Source organism: Bactrocera neohumeralis, chromosome 3 (assembly GCF_024586455.1).
Source record: "Bactrocera neohumeralis isolate Rockhampton chromosome 3, APGP_CSIRO_Bneo_wtdbg2-racon-allhic-juicebox.fasta_v2, whole genome shotgun sequence".
Taxonomy (NCBI): Eukaryota; Metazoa; Arthropoda; class Insecta; order Diptera; family Tephritidae; genus Bactrocera; species Bactrocera neohumeralis.
Window position 1 is genome coordinate 45,059,363 of NC_065920.1, and position 24,900 is coordinate 45,084,262.

The 24,900-nt window shown below is 34.9% G+C and overlaps 3 protein-coding genes across 6 annotated transcripts; 2 read left to right on the forward strand and 1 right to left on the reverse strand.

Annotated features, from left to right (window-relative positions):
- Positions 1-5,862: 5,862 nt before the first annotated feature.
- LOC126752669 (uncharacterized) lies at positions 5,863-19,986 on the forward strand. Of its 3 annotated transcripts, none has more exons than XM_050463636.1 (6): positions 5,863-6,379; positions 6,445-6,638; positions 13,257-13,465; positions 13,529-13,640; positions 15,877-16,200; positions 16,289-19,986. In XM_050463636.1, exons 3-6 carry the CDS (start codon positions 13,259-13,261, stop codon positions 16,453-16,455), a joined length of 810 nt encoding a protein of 269 aa, XP_050319593.1. In that variant the 5' UTR covers positions 5,863-6,379; positions 6,445-6,638; positions 13,257-13,258; the 3' UTR covers positions 16,456-19,986. The 3 variants fall into 3 exon arrangements, with proteins under 3 accessions (XP_050319593.1, XP_050319594.1, XP_050319595.1); XM_050463637.1 differs by having other exon boundaries at positions 5,863-6,168; XM_050463638.1 differs by having other exon boundaries at positions 5,865-6,638; positions 15,877-16,179.
- A 1,077-nt stretch (positions 19,987-21,063) lies between these two features.
- Positions 21,064-23,120, forward strand: LOC126752625 (TBC1 domain family member 20). Its single transcript, XM_050463563.1, has 4 exons — positions 21,064-21,324; positions 21,383-22,164; positions 22,232-22,341; positions 22,403-23,120. The coding sequence occupies exons 1-4, from the start codon at positions 21,243-21,245 to the stop codon at positions 22,611-22,613; spliced, it is 1,185 nt and encodes a 394-aa protein (XP_050319520.1). The 5' UTR covers positions 21,064-21,242; the 3' UTR covers positions 22,614-23,120.
- Positions 22,992-24,056, reverse strand: LOC126752688 (uncharacterized). Of its 2 annotated transcripts, XM_050463658.1 has the most exons (3): positions 23,808-24,056; positions 23,339-23,750; positions 22,992-23,281 (listed from the first exon to the last, which is right to left on the reverse strand). In XM_050463658.1, exons 1-3 carry the CDS (start codon positions 23,877-23,879, stop codon positions 23,244-23,246), a joined length of 522 nt encoding a protein of 173 aa, XP_050319615.1. In that variant the 5' UTR covers positions 23,880-24,056; the 3' UTR covers positions 22,992-23,243. The 2 variants fall into 2 exon arrangements, with proteins under 2 accessions (XP_050319615.1, XP_050319614.1); XM_050463657.1 differs by having other exon boundaries at positions 22,992-23,750; positions 23,808-24,045.
- Positions 24,057-24,900: the final 844 nt, after the last annotated feature.

The following is a 24,900-nucleotide window of genomic DNA, read 5'->3' on the forward strand; positions in this document are numbered from 1 at the left end:
GTCGACGGGTTCGGATCTGTTCCCGGCCAAGCACTGTCAAACCGGCAGCATTTCGGAAATTTTCTCCGTTGTGTGTAGCTGGTTTTTTAAAGTCCAGAAAACAACCAATAATGGTAGACAAAATATTGCGCTTTTTATGGATGCGTTATGTATGTTTACATGTACATATATGGGCCATCTTGGATTCGCTCGGCCCTACTCGCTAACTTTGAATAATTTTTTTGTAAAAGAAAGAATATTTGGTGTTAAAATGGATTAGTAACGATACACACCTTCACTTAACACCTAAGTGACAAATCGGTTAGTGAGGAATATATTTCAAAAACATTAGATGAGAACGTTATACTTATTTAAAGGGTCAGTAGGGTAATCGGGCCTGTTTTTTTTTAATTTTTTTTCATAGAAATTTTTATTCTACAATAGAACTTTTCACTTTTTAATTAATTTATTCTATTTATTCCTAAAAAGTAAACATGAAGGGTTATCGTCCCTACTAGAATCATGAAAAAATGTTGATAAATAAATAATTTTCCCCATGTTTTTTTTACATAAATTTTGTCCTTACATTGTCAATAAGGCGTTTTGTGGACAATTAAAAATTAAGCAAATCGGTTGAGTAGTTCGATCGGACCAGTTTAAAAAAGTGTGTTTTAAGAAAAACGCGTTTAAAGTTTGAGGTGTGCACTCCGAGTGCTCTGAACGCCGAGCGATATTATTATTTTTGGGTCTTTTTAGAAACCTTCCAATGATAAAGTGGGTTTCTACATTAATTCTAAGGGTATAAGGGAACAGAAATTGCAAAACAAAAAAAATTGAAAATTTGTTCAACAATTTTTTTTTTCATATAAAAAATTAAATATTTTATTAGAATTTTTATTGTTACAAACATACATTATTAACAAAGAAATTAAGAAATTTTTGGAAAAAAATATTTTAAACTCGGCCATTGCAACGCCATTTCCGGTGATCTCACGGAAAAAAATGCGCCCACGTTGGCAGGATAACTCCTTACAGGATCATCTAAAGTGAAAAAATACGTGTTTTAATTAAAACCTCAATTTAGAACTTGTACAAAGAAAAAATACTGATTTTTGGCAGACATTTTTACAAAAAAATTAAAATTTCAGTGAAAATTTCGCGAAATTTTTCTTTCAAATAGTTCTAAACAAAGTCCAGTCTTTAGTAATCGTCCAAGTCTTTAGTAATTGTATCTCAAGGATCTGCGTAAAATTTCATGGAGATCTATTGAGTAGTTCTCGCGAAATCTTGCTAACCCACTTCAAAAACACAGTTTCGAGAAAAACGCATTCAAAGACGGTTATGTTGAAAAGAAGTAAATGTTTGATAACTTAATATATAAACGTGTCAGAGACGAGGTACCTTCTACTATTAGTTGAATCCCTATACCTCAGGCACTACACTTGACCAATTTCATGCAATCTGATGCACATTATTTCAACATCCACATGTTACATTGTGATAATTGGCGAAATCGGACTGCAACCGCGTCTACTTTCCAGTAGTTATGTATTTTTCTTTACAGAATATAAATCAAGTATCAATTAGGTTTTTGCAAAAAAACCTTGCACAAATAGTACCCCTAAAGTATGCCATATACCTTATCAAGTAACCGGATATCGAATATGTGCATATAACTGTTTTTGCCGAAAATATTGGTAACACTTTGAGTAAAATCGGGCTAAACTTCATCTAGCCACCACATGTGTATACCTAATTTTTTTCGAACTTTCGGTTGACTTTAATCAGTTTTATCGGTCTTAATGAAATTGAGAGGATGCTCTTTCTAATAACAGTACACCCTTGTGCCTAAAATGAACAAAATCGGTCCCAGCCCATATATGTATGTATACCCAACGTAAGGTTTTTAAAAAATCTGGTTGACTTTAGACCTTAAATCGTATATCAGTCAATATGTGAGTTATCTTAATTAAATAGCGAGTATTTCTATAAAAATTGTCTACCATTGTGCCGACAACGCTTATGATCGCGTGAATTTTTCGGCTTTCCTGTTGACTTTAAACAATTTATCAGGTCAACATGTGTGAAATGATATTAAGTGTTTGTATAAAAAGTTTTGTCAACTCCTTCCTCGACCTTCTTCACTTGTTGTAATTAATTTTAATAATTGGCATATTTTTTGATAAATTATCATTTTTTTTTTTTACTAATGTCATTGTGGAATCTGAAAAGGTAGCTTCTAAAGCACCCATGTCCACTAAGTATTTGGGGCGGATAAAAGTCTAGGTCCCCATGTCGTCTGTCTATCCACGAGTAGATGTCCGGTATCAGTCGGTGGGTCCAACGCCCTTTGGATGAGGAATTCCACCGCTCCTGCCACATTTTAATGCTTTTGTTCCTCTCCTCTGTCTTTGCCAATACTGTTTTAGGCGCTGATAGATGATATAAACGCTCGAGTTCATCTCCCTGGATGTCAATGGGCGGCATGCTGGCTAGTACTTCAGCAGCGTCGGTTGATGTAGTCCGGAAAGCACTTATTACTCGAATTGCAGAAAGCCTATGCACTGCAATTATTTGTTTAGCATACGCTTTTATGTCCATTGCCTGTATCCATACTGGTGCTGCGTACAGTATTACGGAACTCATTGCTTTCGCTATTAAGAATCGCCGGCTGGAATGCACACAGCCTGTATTGGTCATCATTCTCGATAGAGCATTGTAAATTTTGTTTGCTTTACTGGAGGAATACTCCAGGTGTTCTTTAAATTTTAATTTAGAATCTAATATTACTCCCAGATACTTCAGCTGCGGCTGCGAAGTAATCTCGCACTCCCCTATGGTGAGCTCTATTTGTTCTTCTACCTTCCTGGTGCTTATGAGCAAAACTTCAGTTTTTTGCTCCGCCAGTTCCAGACTCACAGAAGAGAACCAATGCCGTAGACCATTTAAGCACTCATTGCATTTGTTTCTAAGGTCGGCTAATTGTTTGGCCACTGCTACTACCATGAGATCGTCTGCATACGCTATTAGTTTCACGTCTGTTGGTTGCTGTCTTTTTAGCACCCCGTCATACATGAGGTTCCATAATAGTGGGCCTAACACCGACCCTTGGGGTACTCCACTCGAGATAGAGTAGCTCTTGGTACCTTCGTCTGTATCAAAAAACAGCCTTCTGTTTTTAAAATAGCTCAATATAATGTTTATGAGGTATTCAGGGGCGCGTATTTCATCCAGGGCTTTGATTATATGTGCCCATTTTGCCGAGTTGAACACATTCTTGACATCCAGGGTAATCAGCGCGCAGTACTTTTTTGTGCCACCTTTCCATCTTTTGCCACTTACTGCACATTTCGCAGTGTCAACGACTTCTCGTAGTGCGTCAATAGTGGATCTCTTCTTTATAAAGCCGTATTGTCTCTCTGATAATCCGCCGGCTTCTGGATTGCTAACTCCAAGCGGTTTCTTATTATATTTTCGTACACTTTGCCCATTGTGTCGAGCATACACAGTGGTCGGTACGATGAGAGTTCTTCAGGTGGTTTCTTTGGTTTTGGGAGCAGAACCAATCGCTGTACACCGTACTGTATCGCGTCGGGGAACACGTCTTCCTTTATGCACGGGTGTACATTTTAGCGAATAGTTAAGGTTTTGAGCTTATAGCTTTCTTCAGGGCCCTGTTGGGTATCCCATCCAACCCAGGCGCTTTGGTGTTTTTGATTTTCTTAGCTATGGCCAATAGCTCTTCTTCCGTGACTAACGGGGGTGAAACTGCAGCTTCGTTTCGTCGCTTAGCATAGGAAATCCGGTCGTGTCTCGGGAACAATGTTTCGACGACTTTTCCCATAAAAGAGGCATCTTTAGGTGGCTGCTGCTTATTTTTAAATCTCGACATACAGATTTTGTAAGCAGTTCCCCAAGGGTCAATGTTTGCTTCCTCACAGAGCTTCTCAAAACATGATTTTTTGCTCCGGGTAATTGCCGACTTTAGGAGCTTCTTGTGGCTTTTGTATTCATCTCTGAGGCGATTTTCGTTCGTTTCACTCCGGTTACGCTGTAGACGCCGTCTAGCTGAGTGACAAAGCTTTCTCAGCGTGCAAATTTCCTCATTCCACCAATACACACGCCGCCGCTTATTGTGATGTGATGTTCTACGCATTGTTGCATCACATGCTGCGACCAGTTCCTTTCGCACTGTCGATACCAAGTGGGTGGCGTCGTCACCTGATACTTTTGATGCACTCCAGACTAGCTCAAACAAGTCTGAGTCGAACTCCTGTTGCTTCCAGCTTCGCTTTCGGAAAGTGTTTCTGCTAAGAAGTTCGGGCTCACGGGAGTACGAGATTTGTGCTATAATTGCCATATGATCGCTGTTTGTGTATATGTTTGACACAGCCCACTTAATGTGCCTACTAAGCGAAACATTTGCAAACATAATGTCAATGATAGATCCTTTATTCCCTTTTTGGTACGTATTTTGTGTTCCAGTGTTCAATATTGTTAAGTGCGTTTGACTCAGGTATTCTTGAATTAGCCGCCCTCGATGGTTTGTACATCTGCTGCCCCATGCAGTTGACCAAGCATTAAAATCACCCGCTATTATGATCGGTGTTTTGCCTCTGGTTTCTAATGAAAGTCTTAAAAGAAAATCTTCGAATTCGGTGATTGCTGCGCTGGGACGAGCATAGCAACTTACAAAATATATCCCATGTATATTCGCCCATGTGAAGCAGTTATGTGCTTCTCTGGAGCAGGTCTTAAAAGGTTGACCTTTGCAGGACCATATTGCTGCTTTGCCAGATTTGTCTGCAATTCATGTGCTTTCCGGACGCTGGGAGTATTGTTCACTTAGTATGGCGACATCAATGTTCTCTTCTATGACTGTCTGTTCTAGCAAATCCTGGGCCGCTGCACAATGGTTAAGGTTTAACTGTAGTATCCTCATTTACTTAGAGACTCCATCATCTCGAGGTACTTTGGGCAAGTCGTGCTCAATACGGAGTGCTCCCCTTTGCAGAGCATGCAGCTCGGAACGTTTGTGCATACCTTCGCTAAATGTCCCGCGGTTCCACAACGTGTACAATGGGAAGATCTGTCTGTCGAGCTGCAGCAATTTCGCGCCATGTGACCCAGGTGGAAACACTTATAGCATCTGGGAACAGGCGAATATTCTCGAAGGCGACAGATCGACCACTCAATCTTTATTTTCCCTATTTTAAGTGCGGCCTTGGCATCTTGAGCACGCATGCATACAAGTGCTATTTGCGTGCCACTACGCGTTTTTCGCAAATTTTTCACACTCGATAGTGTCCAGATTTTCGATTCCGCACTCTCTTTTTAGTGCTGCGCAGATTTCTTCGGTAGTTGTAATTTCATCGAGGTCTTTGCACGTAATCGTGACGTTGTGGGTCTTGGGCTGTATCTTAGCCATTTCGCCAACCACCCCCTCCAGGGCGCTTTGGAAAGATTCGGCTTTCGTCTCTGCTCGATTTTTAAGTTCAATAAGTAAATCTCCTTTTAGCGTTTTGCGAATATGGGTTACATTTGAACCCAGTACTTCAAGCCCGCTGTCACTCTTAATTTTTCGCAGAATATCTGCATACGATGCATCATCCTTCTCTGTTATGATTATGATAAATTATCATCATATGAAATACTTGTATACATACATACATACATATGTAGTATGTTCATATGTAAGGGATGCTTAATTCTACGAATCTTTGTCATTATTGCATATTTCCATTATGATTCAACGCACTTGTCATTTTAGTCAAGGCAGGAAAAGCTTTTTTACATTTTCACACACACGCTCTCTCGCTCTCTGTAGCTCACAAACTCTCGCAGTTTAGCAAATCCTGAGCTTTACATTCTAACGCGATGTTTTAGTCGCCGCGAAGGATACCTGGTATCCGCTGTCGCTCGCTTTGACACATATTCATAGCAGTGGAAACTGTTTTGCTGCTTTGTTGTAAATATTACGAAGAAAACGCAGATGAAATTGCATTTATAAAATGTGCTAAACGTTTTAAATACTTTAACACATAAAGTCTATATCATTTTCGTAGTAAATACAAACAGTTATATATGTATATATATACGCACATATGTGTATTGTATATTAGTTATACAAATGTTAGAAAAAAATTGAAATTAAGTCAGTAATATAAAAGTGCGGAAGATTACAAATGCGTAAGTCAAGTATTTCACACACGATTTGCTACGTGAAACAATGAAAAGAATTTAAATAAAAGTAAAAAGTGAACTTCAAATTCCTAACATCATACGTTGTACAAAATCGATATCTCGCTAAATCTCGGAAGTGCGTTTTGGACACGTTGAAGCCCAGCGAAGCGGGGAGTGGCAGAGTACTGCATTTATTCAGCTCGTGTGTGTGTTGTTTGTGCGTTTCATCGAGTTTGTAGTTATTATTATGTTTATAAATTTCAAATGAAATATGATATATAGGATATGCAGCATAATGCGGAAATCTAGTTGATTGTGTGAATGCCTTGAGCCAATTTAACGGAAGTGAAAAAGTATATAAATATAACTAAGATGGTCTTTAAGGCCTGAAACTTAACTACGGTGTGCTGATTCTGTGTACGTAAATTTCCAAAAGTGAAAAATTAAAATCAACCGCTGATAACTTAAAGTTTAAGGTAAGCTTAAAGTATGGTTTATATATAATATAAAATTGCATATAGTATTTATAACTGTTTCGTTCAGGCGTGACAATGAACAGTATGACTTTTTGTGCATCAACACACAGGTCCATAGAAATGCGTACACATGCATACGTATATGGTATACGATTGAGTTGGCAAAGTTTCTATAATACAAATGTGCCATATATTTTACACATATTTATTCGCATATAAACACATACATACATGTATGGTATACATATGTCTGTATATTGTTATGATCATAATATTTCGCAGGCGTAACAAAGACCCAAACTGTCCACTTTAGAATTAAACAGCAGCACCAGGTTAGGGGTAAATGATTCATAATGCCTTTGTTGTTATGTTGAAAGGTTGACATTTTCATTTTCGGAATGTATAGCGAATGTATATACATACATATGTATGATTATACACATACGTATATGTGAGTGGTGCAAATAAGTTGATGTTGGGCTTATGGTGCATTCGAAACAATGAAAAGTTCTTCTTCATTCCACACATGCAACTGGTTAAATTAAACCGGCGATGTTTTAGTTTTTGCAAAACACTGCCAACGGCACAAATTATCTTGTTAGAAACAAGAAAAACAAGTAAGAAAAGCCTAAGTTCGGGTGCAACCGAATATCTTATATTCCTGAAATTTGCAAAAATCAATGCCAGAATCTATCAGAAAAAGAAAGTCTTTAGACGTAAGTAGTACGATATTATCCATTAACTATTATCATGCCAAAAAAAATGTTCTCTGGGTTTCATTAAGGTACTTTACATATGTATAATCATCAATCATTTGAGCAAAGTCCGGAAGTAATAGTCAAAAAAATGATTATAGAAAACGCGTTAAAAGTTTTCAATTGACTATCTACGGAAAAGATATATTCTCGTTCTCAAGTAAAGCATATCTGTAACTTTCATATGAGATAACTCAAATAAGTATGATATATCCAACATAAAGTCACCTGTAAGTTCGAAAATCTCTATATTGTCGATAAAAACCATTTTTGATGCACAGAATTACTATTGTCAGGAAAGGTTTCTGTCAGAATTTCTATTGTATATCTCACATATTGACTGATATTTTCTGTCAAAAGTCAACTATAGATACTGGGATACACATATCCGGTACCCGGCTTGAATAATTTGGTTTGGATTTGGACAATTTTTGGTCATAAAGTAGCATACTTTAAAGGAATTATTAGTGCAAAGTTTTAGCCGGTTATATTAATTGCTTCCTGATTTGTGTACTCAAAGTGAAAGAATCGAATGGAATTTAAAATTTTGTTATATGGGAAGTATGCGTGGTTTGGTCCAATTTCGACCATTTTCACACTGTAACATAGAAATATGAGAAAAATTGTCGAAATCGGTGGGATTTATTGCGTTTTTAATAGTTTTGAACAGTACCGTTATATAAGAAGTGAACGGGGTCATCTTCAGATCATAATACATTTTCACACTGTCGGTAGGAGTTCTTATAATATTTGCGCTTAGCAAATTTGGTTACTGTAGCTTTAGTAGTTTAGGAGATATATACATTCAACTTATTAGAGGGAGGGACGAAGCTCACTTTTCCTAAAATTTTTGCCGCCTTCCTACTGCGATCCCCTATGCCAATTAACAGTTTTATATCTTAATTTAGTGCTTCGTTATGACCCTTTATTGGTTTTCGGTTAATGGCGATTTGTGGGCGTGCCATTGGACCGATTACGCCCATCTACGAACTCGTAATTTTTTTTTGTAAGAAACCAAGTTTCATCAGGATGTCTCAATTTTTACTCAAGTTACACCTTGCACGGACGGAGCAGACAGTCACTTGGATTTCAACTTTTCTCGTCATCCTGATCATTTATATATGTATATTACTCGATTAGCTCCAGGCTGGACAAGGAAGCACAGAAAATTCTGGCAGTAGGGCAAGACGAAATATCTCCTGTCATCAATTAACAGTTTTAGCGACTTCTTAATTTGACAGTCATAACTTTGAAGTTTAGATGATTTCGTCTTTTGGAACCAGGTTACCACCAACAATGTCAGTGGAAATCCAACGCAGGATTTCGCCAACAGGTGCTACTACGAACTGTAATTTTTCTCTCGACGAAACAAAAGCTTCATCATATGTCTCATAATTCCCGTCCTGCTAAGTGCAGAGGCTTGCGATGGACGAGCAGACAGATGAGTTGACGATTTCGAGTTTTTCTCGTCATTCTGAAATCATATATATTTGCGCATTGGCTACGGCGAATATCGCTCGATGGAACGATTGTTCGAGATGTACGATACATTGACATAGTTCAGCGAATTAAAAGACAGCGGCTACGCTGGCTAGGTCAGGTTGCCGGATGGATAAAAACATTAAGTATTCGACGCAGTACCCGCCGGGGGCAGAAGAAGAGGAAGACCTTCACTCCGTTGGAAGGACCAAGTGGAATATCCAATTGGCGAAAACACTCCAGCTCTGAAAGTATTCGACGCAGTACCCGCCGGGGGAAGCAGAGGAAGAGGAAGACCTTCACTCCGTTGGAAGGACCAAGTGCAGAAGGACCTGGCTTCGCTTGGAATATCCAATTGGCGCCACGTAGCGAAAAGAAGGAACGACTGGCGCGCTGTTGTTAACTCGGCTATAATCGCGTAAGCGGTGTCTACGCCAATTAAGAAGAAGAAGAAGTTTTAGGTGATACATAAAACTGTTAGGTGAACAAAACTATTATACTTTGTAGCAACAGGTTGCAAGCGTATAAAAACGTTAACTTCGGTTACAGTGAACTTGTAATACCCTTCACAAATAAGAACGAAGAGTATGGGCGACAGTTCGTAGTTAATTAATTTTAGACCGATGTCTCCGAAGGAGAAAAGTATACAACACCCAAGTGCTCTTTACTTTCATTGAGTGGTTTGCCATCGTAAAATAAGAATCTAATTACCGATCAGTATTATTTTCTTTAAATTTTTCTAAAATTTGCCAATAGTTCTGCCAACATTCGCGTCAAAAACAAAAGTAGCGATAAACTTTCGCTAAAATTCTAGACTTTTTATGTCTAGTATGAGGATTTCAGTTCTTTCTTTTGAATTTATACCGATTTATCAGAATATTAATATTTTCTTAAGCATAAAGGGGTTTAGGCATAACATAAGATAAATAGAAGAGATAGTTTAAACAATTTCGAAATAATTCAAAGATAGAGATTGAAAAACTTTAATAGCTAAGAAAGTAAACTACAAATTTAACTCGGACTGAAAAAAAAAAAAACATTTTTGTATATATTTATCCTTATAAGCCTCGACTAGTGGCTTCAACGAGTTACTTTGAATGGCTTCAATATACTCAAGCGTTTCCCTAAACGTATTTTCTAGTTTCGAATAGTTTACCTTAATAAATATGTATGTGTTCCGTCGATGCATTACAGATGTTGTGACACTCCTAAGATCGACTCACTAGATGATGTCATTGTCCGTGCCTTCGCACCACATAGTAAGAAGGGAATAATAGGGGACTTATAAACTTGGGTCCTTGTTCGCCGAGAAAGGACTAATATTGTTGTTGGTGTTTATGCTGGCTCCAAGATAGATTTAAAAAATCACAAGATAGGGAGTCTCTTTGTCTGAAACCTCGCTTGGTATCGAAAGGCTCGGAGAGGCCCTTCCCGATCCTGACGGAACTAATGGTGTTGCTTAACACAACGGTATTATCTTTGTGGGGATACCAAATTCAGACATAGTGGCATAGAGACAGTACCTTTTCGTGTTGTCGAAAGCGGCTTTAAAATCGACGAAGAGGTGATGTGTGTCGATCTTCCTTTCACAGATCTTTTTCCACATTGATAAGGTTCAATTAGTTTGTTGACGGTGGGCTTAAGTCTTTCACACATTACGCTCGATAAGATCTTATAGGTGATATTAAGGAAGCTTAACTCACGGTAATAAGCGCAGATTGTGGGGTCCCTCTTTTTCAGTATTGGGCAGAACACACTTAGGTTCCAATCGTCGATCATGCTTTCATATGACCATCGTATTTTAATAGCTCGGCCGGTAATCCATCGGCCCCTGTCTATTTGTTGTTCTTCAGGTGGGTAATTGCTTTTCGAATTTCATCATAGTCGGGCAATGGAACATCTAGTCCATCACCATCGATTGGGGAATAAGGTTCGCCATATCCAGACGTTACACTTTCGCTGCAGTTCAGCAGGCTGGAGAAGTATTCCCTCCATAACTTCAGTAAGCTCTGAACATCAGCCACTAGATCATTCTTTGGGTTCTACAAGAGTATGCTCCGGTCTTGATATCTTCCGTTAGTCGTCACAACTTACTAACTTCTCAAGCACTTCATTTCGGCCTCCTTCTTTTTATTTTGCATATGCGTCTCGTTTCCCTTTTCAACACTCGGTATCTACCCACCCCACTCGTGTTGTAGGCTATCCGCTTTCTATCCACTGCGACACGATAATAAATTGGCCTTCACAAAACACTTCTACAACATTTTCAACGGTTCATTTGAAAATACAAAACTTCAAGCTAACTCTTTACATTTTTTTCATGGTAAAAATGGAATGGGCCAGTCTGAGTCAAATTCAATTAGATGATATATACGGTTATAAACACTGGTATGGTAATTGAATCTGTTAAAGTGCATTAAGTTATTTTAAAATATTTCTAAAAATTACTAGATATGATTCGTATGGCATGTAATATGCAATCGGAAGAAATCGTATTTGTAGATTTAAATGTCAATGACCACAACATTTAGGATACATTGTTTCCATGTAGGTAGGCTAATATAGCGAAGCCAATGAATTTTCAAATATTTTGTTGTTCTTCTAAAATTTACTTTGAGGCCAACATGCATCAGTTAAGGCCCATTCACATACAACTTTCCGCACTGTCCATGACAGTTCATACTGAAAAAACGAAGCGCAGAAAACAAAGGGTATCCCCCAATGGATGCTTTGCTTTCAATGTTTTTCTCTAACAAAAATGGCGACTGTTGCTTAGCAAAGCGTGAAAAGAAGCGAGTTATCCAACGTTTTGCTTGCTTTGCATCGATAACTTTATATGTAAAAGTATCCATACAAAAGCGTACATCGAAATTTTCTGTCAAAACAAGTGTCTGACGCAAAGCGAAGCAAAAGTTTTATGTGAATTGATCATCACTGTCGAGCAAGAATGGCAGCAAAATACGTTACGACAAATGCACTACGTTTATTTTCTTGGAGTATGTTTGATAGAAAAGTGCAGTAGTTTGTGATGTCATAAACCGAAGGTGGAAGTACTTTGTTTACAATTGCCTTGAAAAGTTTGACAATTGGTATCGCTTTTGGCGTTGCTTGTTGCAGTCTTCATTATTAATTTCCGAGTTGTGATGCTGTTTTATTTTTGTGAACATGTTTTATTTGTAATCTATATTAGAAAGTAATAAGCAAATTAGATAACGAAATCTCCAGTGAATTCAATAATTATATACAAAATATCATATATTCCAATTTCATGTGTTTATATAAAACAAATTTTAAACAGCATTAATTCCGAAATGGGAGATCTAGGATATTGCATTTTGAGTGTAATAACGGGTGATCCAAGTAACCTTTTTTTGAACAGATCAAGCGTGAGTCCTGCCAAGCTGTCATGTTATTTTTGTTCAGTTCATTTAATCATGAAAGGACTTACGCCTGAACAACGTTTACAAATCGTTCAACTTTAATAGGAAAATTCACGTTCTGTAAAGAATTTGATTCGCGCACTTCGCCCAACTTATGGTCAATATAATCGACCTACTGAGCGTACTATTCACAACGCCATCACCCATCTTGAGACTCAGCTTTCCGAATCGGACTGCCGTATAGAACGACGTCGAGATTAATTGAAAGCGTACAAAATACAGCTTCTGCAAGAACTGAAGCCGATTGACCTTCCGAAGCGGCATGGATTTTGAAAAGTTCCAAAAAGATCCGTTTATGATATCACACCGGGGGAATCATCGGTCCAACGGTGACCGTTATCGAGCCGTGATAACCGACTATTTGATGTTTGAAAGAGACGGCACTTCCCACACATCGCATCAATCAATGGACTTATTGACAGAACACTTCAGTAAGCAGATAATTCCACGTTTTGTTCTGGTCGATTGGCCACCAAGATCGTTTAATATCACACCGTTAGACTTTTTCCTGTGGCGATATGTAAAGTCTAAATCATATGTAGATAATCCCTCTTCGATTCCGATACCAGTCGAAATACTCGAACCAGTAGTCGAAAATTGAACTCAACGAATGGACCATCTGAAACGTAGCGACGAACATCATTTGAAAGGGATAATCTTCAAAAAATAAATACCAAAGAATGTCCTTTCGAAAGATAATAAACATTCCCCATTAAATTTGAAGTTTCTGTGTTGTTTCTTTAAAAAAGTAGGAAACTTCTATTTTTTTCCTTGCTGTCATCTAATGACATGACGGCCAAATGGTCACCAAGGAGCGTTTGTAATTAATCTTAGAGTTTTTAATTGATATCTTTGTAAAATTTCAATATTTGAATTATTGCAGTGATGCTGTTTATCAACTTTAAAAATATTTACTGTTGCTTTTTCCTTCTTTTTCTTCGTAGAAATGCATTCTGTGGGCATCCATTCGGCTATGGCAATAAAACGCCAACGTAAACGACGTGATGAACAGAAACGTGCGCGAGAAAGACGTTACAGTACGCAGAGTTCTGAAAGTGGAGAAACATTTCATTCGCCAAGTGGTTCCTTTCGACGTAAATTTCATCATGCACATAGCGTTGCTAAGCCTGGACCAGGCATGTTGGACAGCCAGGTAAATAAATGATTGAAATACATTTATAAAAAGTGATAAATGAACTTAAAACGATTTTTCTAGGTTGTCACCAGCATCGGTATGCTGCACATTGGTATCGTATTTATAGTATTTGGTGTATTCTTATGCGGTGCTGGTATTATACCAGATGAAACTATGTCCTGGAATGTGTTCAGTAAGTAACAGAAAGTATAAAAAGCAGAAATAACATTAACATCGGTTCCATTGCTTTAATACCCTTCACAGGTGCAATTCTGTATTATACATATATATAACTAAATCTGGAAACGTTATCGGCCAACTGTTTGAATCTAACATAAACGTTTTGCTAATCCCTAGCATTGTTGTTTGATATAAACAACCTTCAAGTCGAATTAAAGTTACTTAATAAGGAACATGCAGGAAAGGGCTAGGTTCGGGTACAACCGAACATTTTATACCCCTGCAACTTGCAGAAATCAAAGCCAGGGAAATACCTTAAGATGTAGAACGTCAACCAGAGGATCGGAACCTAAGCAATTTTATATATACATACATATACTCTATATAATTCATACACTGACCGACAAATTCGGCATAAGATTTCTTAGATATACGAAAACCCATATACGCAGTATAGGGGTAGTATCGACACAAACCTATCTATCTATTAACTTATTAACTAAGTATTATCATATCATATACTAAAAAATTGTTCCCTGGGTGTCATTAAGGTACTTTACATACAATCATCAATCATATGGAGCAAAGTAAGCGGATGTTCGAAAATCCTGGTAATATTTATAAGGGGGTAGGTCAAGTTTTTGCCCAATTGTATCTATTTTAGGCTGGAAGATATACTATTATGAGTAGAACATGTTCTCAAATTTTCGTTGATATAACTCAAATATTGGACGGCCAGCAAGAAGACACTTGGGAGTTCGTAAATATTTAAATTGGGTATATGGGGGCTTATTGAAGTATTGAAACGATTCAACTCGTTTTCGATATACAGAGGTTCTATTATTAGTAAAGTATTCAATCTGAATTTCAATTGTATATCTCACACATTGCCCGATGTTTTCTGTCAAAAGTCAACTATATATACTGGGGTCCATATATTCGATACCTAGGAGCTTGAACAGATTTGGTGGGATTTGGACAATTTTTGGTCATAAGGTGGCATACTTTAAAGGAATTATTACAAATTTATCCCGTTATATTAATTACTTATTTATTTTTGTACTGGAAAGTGAAAGAATCAAATGGAATTTAAACTTGTGTTATATGGGAAGTAGGCGTGGTTGTAGTTCGATTTTGCCCATTTTCACACTTTGATATAGGAGTATGAGAAAAATGCCACACACTAAATTTATTCGAAATCGGTCAGTTGGAACCCGAAAGATGTGATTTAACAAAAAAGTGGGCGGTTTTTTGTTCACAGGAGCCCCTTGCTACTGTAATCCTCTGTGTCAAATAACAGTTTTATATCTTAACTTATTGCTTAGTAATTGCACTTTATAGGTTTGGCGTGGCAGCGGTCAGAATCCGCATACCAAGTTTCACAAAGATATCACAACTTCAAGTTACAGCTTGCATTGACGGTCGAACAGACAGACAATCAACTTTTCTTTTCATCCTGATCACATATATTATATATATATAACCCTTTATCTATCTCTCTTAGTTTTAGGTAATACATCCAACCGTTAGGTGAACAAAACTAGAGAGTACAAAAAAGATCTTCTATGAAAATGTTTATTTGGACTTTGATTGATCAGATTAAATGGTCTCTATATCCTATATAATGGTCCGATATCGGCGGTTTTGACTATCTTCTTGAAAAGAAAATGACGTGCGCAAAATTTCGATCGATATCTTTTAACTATGGGACTAGTTCGCTTGTATAATGGCAGGCATACGAATATGGCTAAAGTTTTATTTCCAAAACATCACCAGTGCTTGATACTACAAATGAGCAATAGGCGTTGCTAATACTATAATGATGTAAAGAAATTTGGTTCAAAATAGTTTTGTGGTGCCAAGTCCATAGTCCAATTTTTATACTCGTTGACTGGGGCTGCCCACTGTGCACGTTTTACTTTTGATAGTTTTCGCAACTTTTGTAGTTTTGAATATTAAGCTTTCTAGAGGAGGTGGGTGTGGTTATTATCCTGTTAGACCCATTTTCTTACTGTATGAAGAAATCATGGCGCGTTTTCATTAATTTTGTTTGTTAAAAATATAGCGCCGAACTTCTTCCGATTTTGCTGCCTTGCTATTTTTTACATTATTGGCTAACTTACTTACCGTTCCAAAGTCCCCAGAAACATACGTGGAGTTTGAATTTTCGAGAGTACCTCACCCCGCAGTATATTAAATACGAAATACTTACTGATTAAATCTCCATTAATATAACTGATATCTTTTAGGTAGCAGCTCGGCATGGTGGAATGAAGTTACTTGCACTGGGCTTTTCTCGCTTGGATTAGGACTATTTTTACTTGTACTGAATTGCTTGATTAGCCGCAAGGAAGAAGAAGATCTCGAAGATTATGTGCAACGACAACTAACTAGATCACGATCTGGTCATCGTCTGGAACGTGATGTCGAAACTGGTGTGCTAACTACACGCCATGCACGGAAAGCTGTAGCTTTACAAAAGAACATGCGCAATGGAACTGCCACGGATGTAGCACTTGTGAACAGCGCATCGGCGGAAGAAGTAGCAAATGGTCCGTTATCAGGGCGTAACTGTTAGTCTACTAGTCTATTAATAATATACAAAAATTCAAATAATTATAACGCTATATTTATTTTTTTTTAATTATTTTTTGCTTACAGGTTTAGCCAACACCGGTGATATAGTGCTCGAGAAAATCGTGGAGGAAGATAATACGTATATTAATGATCGTAGCGCTGGCATATCTCCGATAGATATTGAGAATGATACCAAGCAATTGCTGAGAAGAGAATCATTAAATGAAACAATCAATATAACACGAATATAAAACGTAATGATGCATCTACACTTTAATACTTGTAAACAAAAATATGGAATATTTTACTATTTATTATAAAGACTTTTATTTAAACTTAAGCCTTTAAACTATAAGTGAAGTATTTAAATAAAAAAAAAAATACAAAATATATATATTTAAAATAGTTTAACAAAAATCCCATGTGACCATATTTTTTAACAAATGTCTTTTATAAGTATTTTCGTATTTGCATGTATACTTAATTAATATGTAAAACTTAAACCATAACAAATATACACACAGAAATATGAGTATCGATTTGTCGTGCATAGCCTAAACAAATAATGGTTTAATTTACTTTAATTATAATGAATAGCAGTATAGTACTAGATTATACATTCCCACTTCTATATATTAAACGAAAAAAAATTTCTCGAACAACTTTAAAACATGTACTAAATGAATACACACACTGCACTTTGAAATTCATATGACTCTAAGCAAACACAATTTATTAAATGCCGAATTATATTAAAATAGCACAACAAAGCAAATTTGCAAAACGATACACACATACACACATATATGTAAATGTACATATAAAATATCATTGATGCGTAAACGTAATCATACGAACCGTAAAAAGTTTCAATACTAATCATGTATAAACTTGCTAAAACTGGAAATATTATAATTAAATGGAAGTTACGATTTATTACAAATAGGCAAAGCAGTAAAAAATAATAATTGCACAATTCAAACTCATGTGAAAAGACTTTTAAGTATATACTAAATATATATGTAAAAAATTAAAAAAAAAAAATAAAAATTGAAAAAATAATCCAATATAGCTGTAACTAAACTCTATCTAACGCATAAACTATGCCATATACAGACATACATGTATATATTTTATAACGCTCTAGTTAAAACTCAAATATGTATATATATATACCAACTAGATCTACAAATATTTTCGCATTATTTATCAACAGCCTTAGTGCTTTAGCATCATTCGTCATTAAGGGCTTGCCTAACTGATAATATTTAATTATACATTATACGCAACATTTATATGCATATTATTTTTTACACTGCAATATAATTTAAATTTATAAATTTTCATTATTTCTTAAGCATAATTAGTCTGTAATCTTTTGGTTAGTTGAGATATATATATGTATGCCCTGACACAGACACTATAACTTTAATTAATCCTCTAATTAGACATTATTATAAATGCTAATATGGCATTTAACTTTGTAATTGATATTATATACAAATATATTTCATTTATTAAAATTATAAAATGTTAATTATTTTCACTTTATACCATTGTGCTTTTTCCGAGATTAGTTGTCCTTGCTGTGTTTTCTAACTGATATCGACCTGTCAAAATTTCTAATACTATTCTAATTATTAACATTCATAATTGCGAGACATCAAAGAATATATGTATGCATGTATGTATATGAAAAAAACTCCAAATAAAAGCGGTCTAAAATAATGAAACAATATCTGAAAAGCATAAAATAATGATTTAGTGTGAACTTAAAAATACTACTTTGCTAATATTATAAAGATTAAATCATCCTCTAGTTTTTTATTGCAAAAATATATATTTAAAAATTTTCTTCTAATTTCTAAGTTTTATTTGCAAGGTGCGGCCAGACCATATAAGCTAGTTAGGCTATTGCCTATGGCGAGAGAGTTTTAGGACTGCATTTTGATTAATTTTCCTTACATATTTTATTTCTTTGTTTATTTATTTATCAGCAAATTTTTATTTCAAAACAATTGAGTTCGAATTTTCCAAATTAAAGGCACGAACATATTTAAATAATAAACTTATTTATTATACGTTTAATTATTACCTTTTTAAATAATTAAGTTAAACCTTTAGAATATGATATTTTTGTTAAATAAAATGACCTGAATAATTTTTTAAAATTATAAATTTTGTTGCTTAGAGAGGTATTTGCAAGAATAAATTGTTTCGGGCTGGCCCTATTTATTGCAAAGTTTAGTAAAAATAAAGCTTGAAGCTGTTTAACCATAAGTCAAAATTGTAAACACTGCCCAGAGCCAATTATAACGCTACATTCCCTCAGAATTTAAATTTACATACATACATATGTATGTATGTATGTACATATGTTGCTTTAAAAATGTATTTATTTATTCAAATAATTTTCTGCAGCAGTTTCTTTTGCTATACAAATAATACTTTTTGGGTTTTGAGAAACAGTCATTCTTGCCTTATGTCACATACTATATAATGCGTTTATACTTAACAGCTATCTTTCATTAAATAATTTTAATATGGGTGAAAAAAAGAAATAAGCTATAAAGTTTTCTATACGAGAAGTTGATTTTCATCATTCAGTATGTATGGCAGATATGTGCTATAGTAATTCAGTCTGAAAAATTTCTCCGAAAATTTGCCTTTGGCAATAATCCAAATTTCAAAAAAAGATATCCAAGAATGATAGAATAGTATTCTACATGTCTCGTTAAATAAAAAAATAGCACAGTTTTGATGTCGACGTCAATAGAAGCTAACACGATGACTACAATAACCAAAAAAACTAGTATCTTAGAAAGGATATTTTTTATTTATATGAATTAACAAATTAATTAACGTTGTTTTTTTTATAAATATTTATTAGCTACTTGAATCTGTGAATTAGACAATGAACGATAATCCCCCCTTCCTCCCCTGATATTATCAAGTGTGATTGCTGATGTTAATATTTTACTTAACAAAATGCTTTTCGATTTGAAAAAAGATTATAACCACTATTTTGATAAAAGAAAAACTTATTGCAAATAACTTTACTATAAAATAAAACAATCAACAAAAAATTTACATTTTGTATGTATAATAATTTAACATTAAACTAAAAAATTACAATAGCCTTTTTATTTAAATTTAAGTCTTAAAGTAATAAGTAAAATGTTTAAATTGAATTATGCGATAGCTCGTGAAATATCCAATATTAGTATATTTTAATAACGTGTTTTAATAACTATTTTCATATATCCTTATAGATCCTAACAAAAAAAAACAAGCAAACGTCACTAAAATAATTATTAAATGGCGTGAGACATAAAATCGCCATTGGTACTACATATAACAAATGTAAACTTACATATATTACATACATACCATACATACTACATGCATACGTACATAACATTTTCTTAAATATGCTAAAGAAAAATAAACAATAATGCCGCACTTTGCCAGTAGGTACGCATTTTATAATATTATTTCTCGATTTAAATAATATTTATAGAACGTCAACGTGAGAGTAAAATAAGTTTAAATGTAAAAAAGGTTATCTTCAATACTCCTAAGGTATTTATATACAAATCGCAAATCGAAAATATATTTAACATTGAATGTGCGACATAATTGCTGCAAAAATTTAAATATTACCTAAATTTTCTTCGAAATTTATTTTAATATAGTTAAGCCAGCAAAAAATATTTGCACAATTTAAAATCATGTGAAAAGACTTTTTTTAAATAAAGCTATATGCATAATGAAAAATTAAACTTTTGTTTATGTGTACTGTATGTCTTTTGTATACTTCGTGAAATTTATCATAAAATTCTAAATAATATGACGTTACCACTTAAATAATGCTGTAACTACATACTTAACAGAGATGCTACATAACAAGCGTTAAGACTGAATCACATAAAAATTTCTTCGCTCTGTTTACATGCTAAGGGTATGTCAGAAAGAACGCTTTGCTTTCCATGCTTTTATTATAAAAAGTTCTCTTGGCTTTCCGCCGCCTTGATGTGAACAAACCTTCAGCATTCAGCATTGCCGCTGCGTTTATTTAGGTATGTACCATACAAAATCTATGGACATGAGGAATTTTTGTCGCTGCTGCGGCGGCGGTTACTCAGGCTAATACGTATCCGTCAGCCCGGCATAAGAAAAGTATTTGTGAACTTTTCTAGGGTTTAGTCACGTAATCTCAATTCGAAGGAATGCAAATACGTTCTATTAATAAGTGAATAAAGTTTCTAAAACCGACTGGGTACTTAATTTACGAATCCTAGATCATGTCATATCAGTTGGTTGCGTTGACGCAAGGGACTTAAAAAGCGAGATTCTTGTAGGCGATCCGCAAACGACTTTCCTTGATTTGCTTGACAATTTCAAAAGGGCTGCCAGAATGTTCCGTTCTTCTCTTTAATAGAAAATGGCGAATGCTGCTTTGCAAAGTGCAAAAAGATGTGAGTTCCCCGAAACTTCTTCTTCGGTTTGCTGCGTTTTGTTTCGATGTGAAGGTACTCATACAAAACATTACATTGAAATTTTCTCACAGCGCAAATGTCTGAAACAAAACGAAGAAAAATTGTATGTGAATCAGCTATTAATTACCAACTGTAAAAGTGGTAATGCCAGATCAATAAATCAGAGTCTGTTAATGCAGTATTTATAGCTTCTATACGGTACAAAACAGGAATTGAAAAAAATTTTGGATATAAATCGATAATTTCGAACATCAATTTTTATTCGATTTAATAATTTATATAAACACCATTTATTTCATATTTCATTATTATACACGTCACGAAAAATTTTTTAAGCGCTAAGTCTGGCAACACTGCAGTTAGTTGACAGTGCACAGGTGCCCTTTCTTCACTTAATTTGCAAATAAAAATACTATATATTGCATTTCTAATGATTGCACTGGAATAAAAATTACAATAATAATTATAGCACATGAACGACTACAAAGGATATTAAAATTTCATTACTCAGTTTACACATCTAAACATAAGTTGGCAGTATGACGAGCCAAGAGAATGAAGCGAATCATCAAAACAGTGAAATAAAAATCGATCAACCACAGGAATTGTGTTTTGAGAAATGTAGCTATATTAATAAACTTAGTTGGGATATAAGTATATAATTATTATTACATTTTAGGTCCAGAAAGTGGTGAAGAACAACAAAAACGTTTGGAAATCGAACGTTTATTGATAGAGCACAATGGCAATATTCCACTTTCAAAGCTGCAGGAGATTGCACGTTCCGACCATGGATTAGTCAATGATGAGTTGCGACGGTTGCTTTGGCCACAATTGGCCGGTGTTGATACATCCTCTTTAGAACCTGCGCCCAGTCTACAAGATTTACAAACACATCCAGAATACCAGCAAGTGGTGCTTGATGTCAATAGATCGCTTAAGCGCTTTCCGCCCGGCATTCCATATGAGCAACGCATCGCATTACAAGACCAATTGACGGTTTTAATATTGCGTGTCATAAAGAAATACCCGAATTTACGATACTATCAAGGATATCACGATGTAGCTGTTACATTTTTGTTAGTCGTTGGTGAAGAGGTAGCATTTGCGGTTATGGAGGAATTATCGACCAACCATTTTTCGGAATGTATGCAAGAAACAATGGATGCCACCCAAAAACGTTTGATGTTTATATGGCCGCTAGTAGATTTAGAAAATTCGCATTTGTTTCAATTTCTACAACAATCTGCAGTTGGAACACTTTTTGCATTGCCTTGGTATTTGACATGGTTTGGACACAGTTTAAATTCATATAAAGATGTAGTGCGTCTATATGACTATTTTTTGGCATCGCCAATTTATATGCCAATATTTGTGACTGCTGCTATTATATTGTATCGAGCTGAAGAGATACTAAAGGTTGACTGTGACATGGCCTCAGTACACTGTCTTTTATCTAGGGTAAATGCGTACAATTATTCAAAATATATATTTTATGCAGTAACCTTTTAAATTCATATGTTTTTAGCTTCCCGATGATCTGCCCTTTGAAGAACTTTTAAATACTGCGAGTTTATTATATGATAAATATTCACTGACAGTAATTGAAAAACATGTCGAGGAACTGGTGCGAAAAGAGTAAGTTTTCTCAATATAATTTGAAATTAACATTAAAATTAAAAACATATTTTTTTTATAGAAAACTCCAAAGACAATTAGAAGAGAAGCGAATTCAAGAGCGAAGGAAACAACTTGCTCGTAATGCCCGTGCTGGTAACAATAACTTGGCACGTTGGCTTCCACAAATGCTCACGCCGAAATCAATGATCGTGACAACAGCTTTCTCCATTTTGGTTGGCATTTGTGCATACTACTATAAAAATCAGTATCTCTCTGCCGGGGTTAGTTGAGTAAGCATATATATGCAGCCTAGCCAAAATCATGCGCTACGGCATGCAACAGCACCTCTTTGGAATTGGATGATCGGCTTTTCATTTTGCTAAATATATGATTAATAAAATATAATATTCTAAAAAGGTTAACCATTCGTAATCGAGGTTACAGTTACGTTCACTACATTATAAGTTTTTCATTGCTCCCTCTTAGGTGGTATTTAAGGATATATATATATATATATATTTTTTTTTTTTATTGTAGCTAATTTTTATATGTTGATAAGAATATTGTTATGAATAAAATTTGTTGTCTTAGAATGGCTTATAAATTATAAATAATATAAGTATCCTTTAGCATAATACAAGTAATGAAAATTCATTACCACATGCATATAGTCGTATAAATCCATTGTATTTATATCACACAACTACATATGTTGCAATGTACATTTTAATCGAATTTCACTGAGTTCGAAGTGAATGAAATAAACTCAAGGTAAATGTTAGACACGAAACATATAAGTGTTGTTTCAAATCGTACACTTTCGAAAGATTTTAAAAGTTGGGCTGGTTTTAAGCAGAACTTTTCACCCAAAAAAGGATAAAAAAGAATTGCCACACGTTTACTAAAACATTTGGTTTGGTTTAAGCATGATTTTCATCGCCTTTATCCACTGCTACTTCTAAAGCAGAAATAAATTCGTTCAGTTTATTTAAGTCCATTTCGAAATGTAGCTTACTTAATTTTCCATTTCCATCGCAACAATTAAAATATATTCTTATTAGTTCTCGAAAGTTTTGAGCGAAACTGCTATCGCCAATTACTACACGAGCATCGTAGTCGAAAGACAGTATTAGAGGATTATCCTGAGCATTATGTAGTTGTAGCATATATTTTTCAATTTCCGATTTCCGCGCTTCATACACAGTTGGTACCAAACGTTGAAATTCAGGACTTAAATTGCTAAATTCATATAGCAATTCTGCTTCGCTGGAATTCTCATTTTCATAGTGAGATTTATAAGCGCGTGCAATTTTCCGTGTCATCAACATAAAATCGTAAACATTCTGAAATCCATATTTGTGGCAATGTTTTTCCATTTGATGTTCATCGCTATTGCCGAGCAGCACATCAACCGAGTAGTTAAGAATCTATGAAAAGTAAATTCATCAATGTATAAATTAATTATTTATGCTTTATGCACTCACTTCATAAAGTATTTCTTTGTTGTCGATGTTTACTAAAAGTGGACAGCCTAAAAATGTGTAGCCTAGGGACATATTTTGTTGATTAACAATTAAAAATTATTTTTAAAAATTTATATTGTCTAAACAACTTCGTGATCAGCTGTTTTTGTTTATTGTTCAATAAAATGTAACGCCGCGGAGCTCAATTTTGACGGCGTGATTAATGTCGTTCAGCGTCTATTGATAAGCTGTGTATATTTGCTCATAAGTTTGGGAAATAACTTGTTTGTACTAATCCATTTATATTACAAATATCATTGCTATGTAGCAAATATAAAAATATATTTTTTGGGTAATTGTTCAAAATAGCGGCTTTTTTCAAAAAATGGGTAAATGTTCAGCAGAGCGGCTTTTCCGAAATGGTGCAGCAATTTTCACGGGAAATGTCTTAAAATACTCGTTTTTAGTTCTACTTTACGAATATGTTAGGCGCGTGCTTTTAAAAACAATATTTTTTTTTCACTTTTGCACATTACACGTCTTTAGATGTTAAAAATATATTTTCTTTAAATTATATACACGTATTTATTGATGCTGTTTAGTAATTTAACAAGAGAAATTGGTTTTTATGTTATTTTTATAAAAATATGAAAAACTTCACGATCACTTCACTTCAACAAAAATGGCAAGGTATGTTCGAATCTATGGCATCACTGCTGTGAGTTCGAATGGGTTCATGAACTGATCGTTTTCGAATTATGGATCGAGCGCTCGAAAAAAATAACCCTGGTCGGTCCAACACCCCGGCGTTCATAATTCTTCTGTGTCCAACTTCTTCTTTCTGCAATAATAATGAATTATAAATTTTTCTATTATGTATTTCTCATTTTTTCCAATTCTCTTTCAGACCCGAATATTGAGAATATCGATATTTTAATTTCTTATATTTTTCCAATTATTATTATTTTCCGATTGTGTATTTCTCATTTTTACCAATTCTCGTTCAGACTCGAATATCGAGAGTATCGATATTTCGAATCCGATCGCTGTTTGTATCACTAGTACCCAATTGAATTTCGAACAGTGATGAAATTTATAGCGTAAATATCGTGCA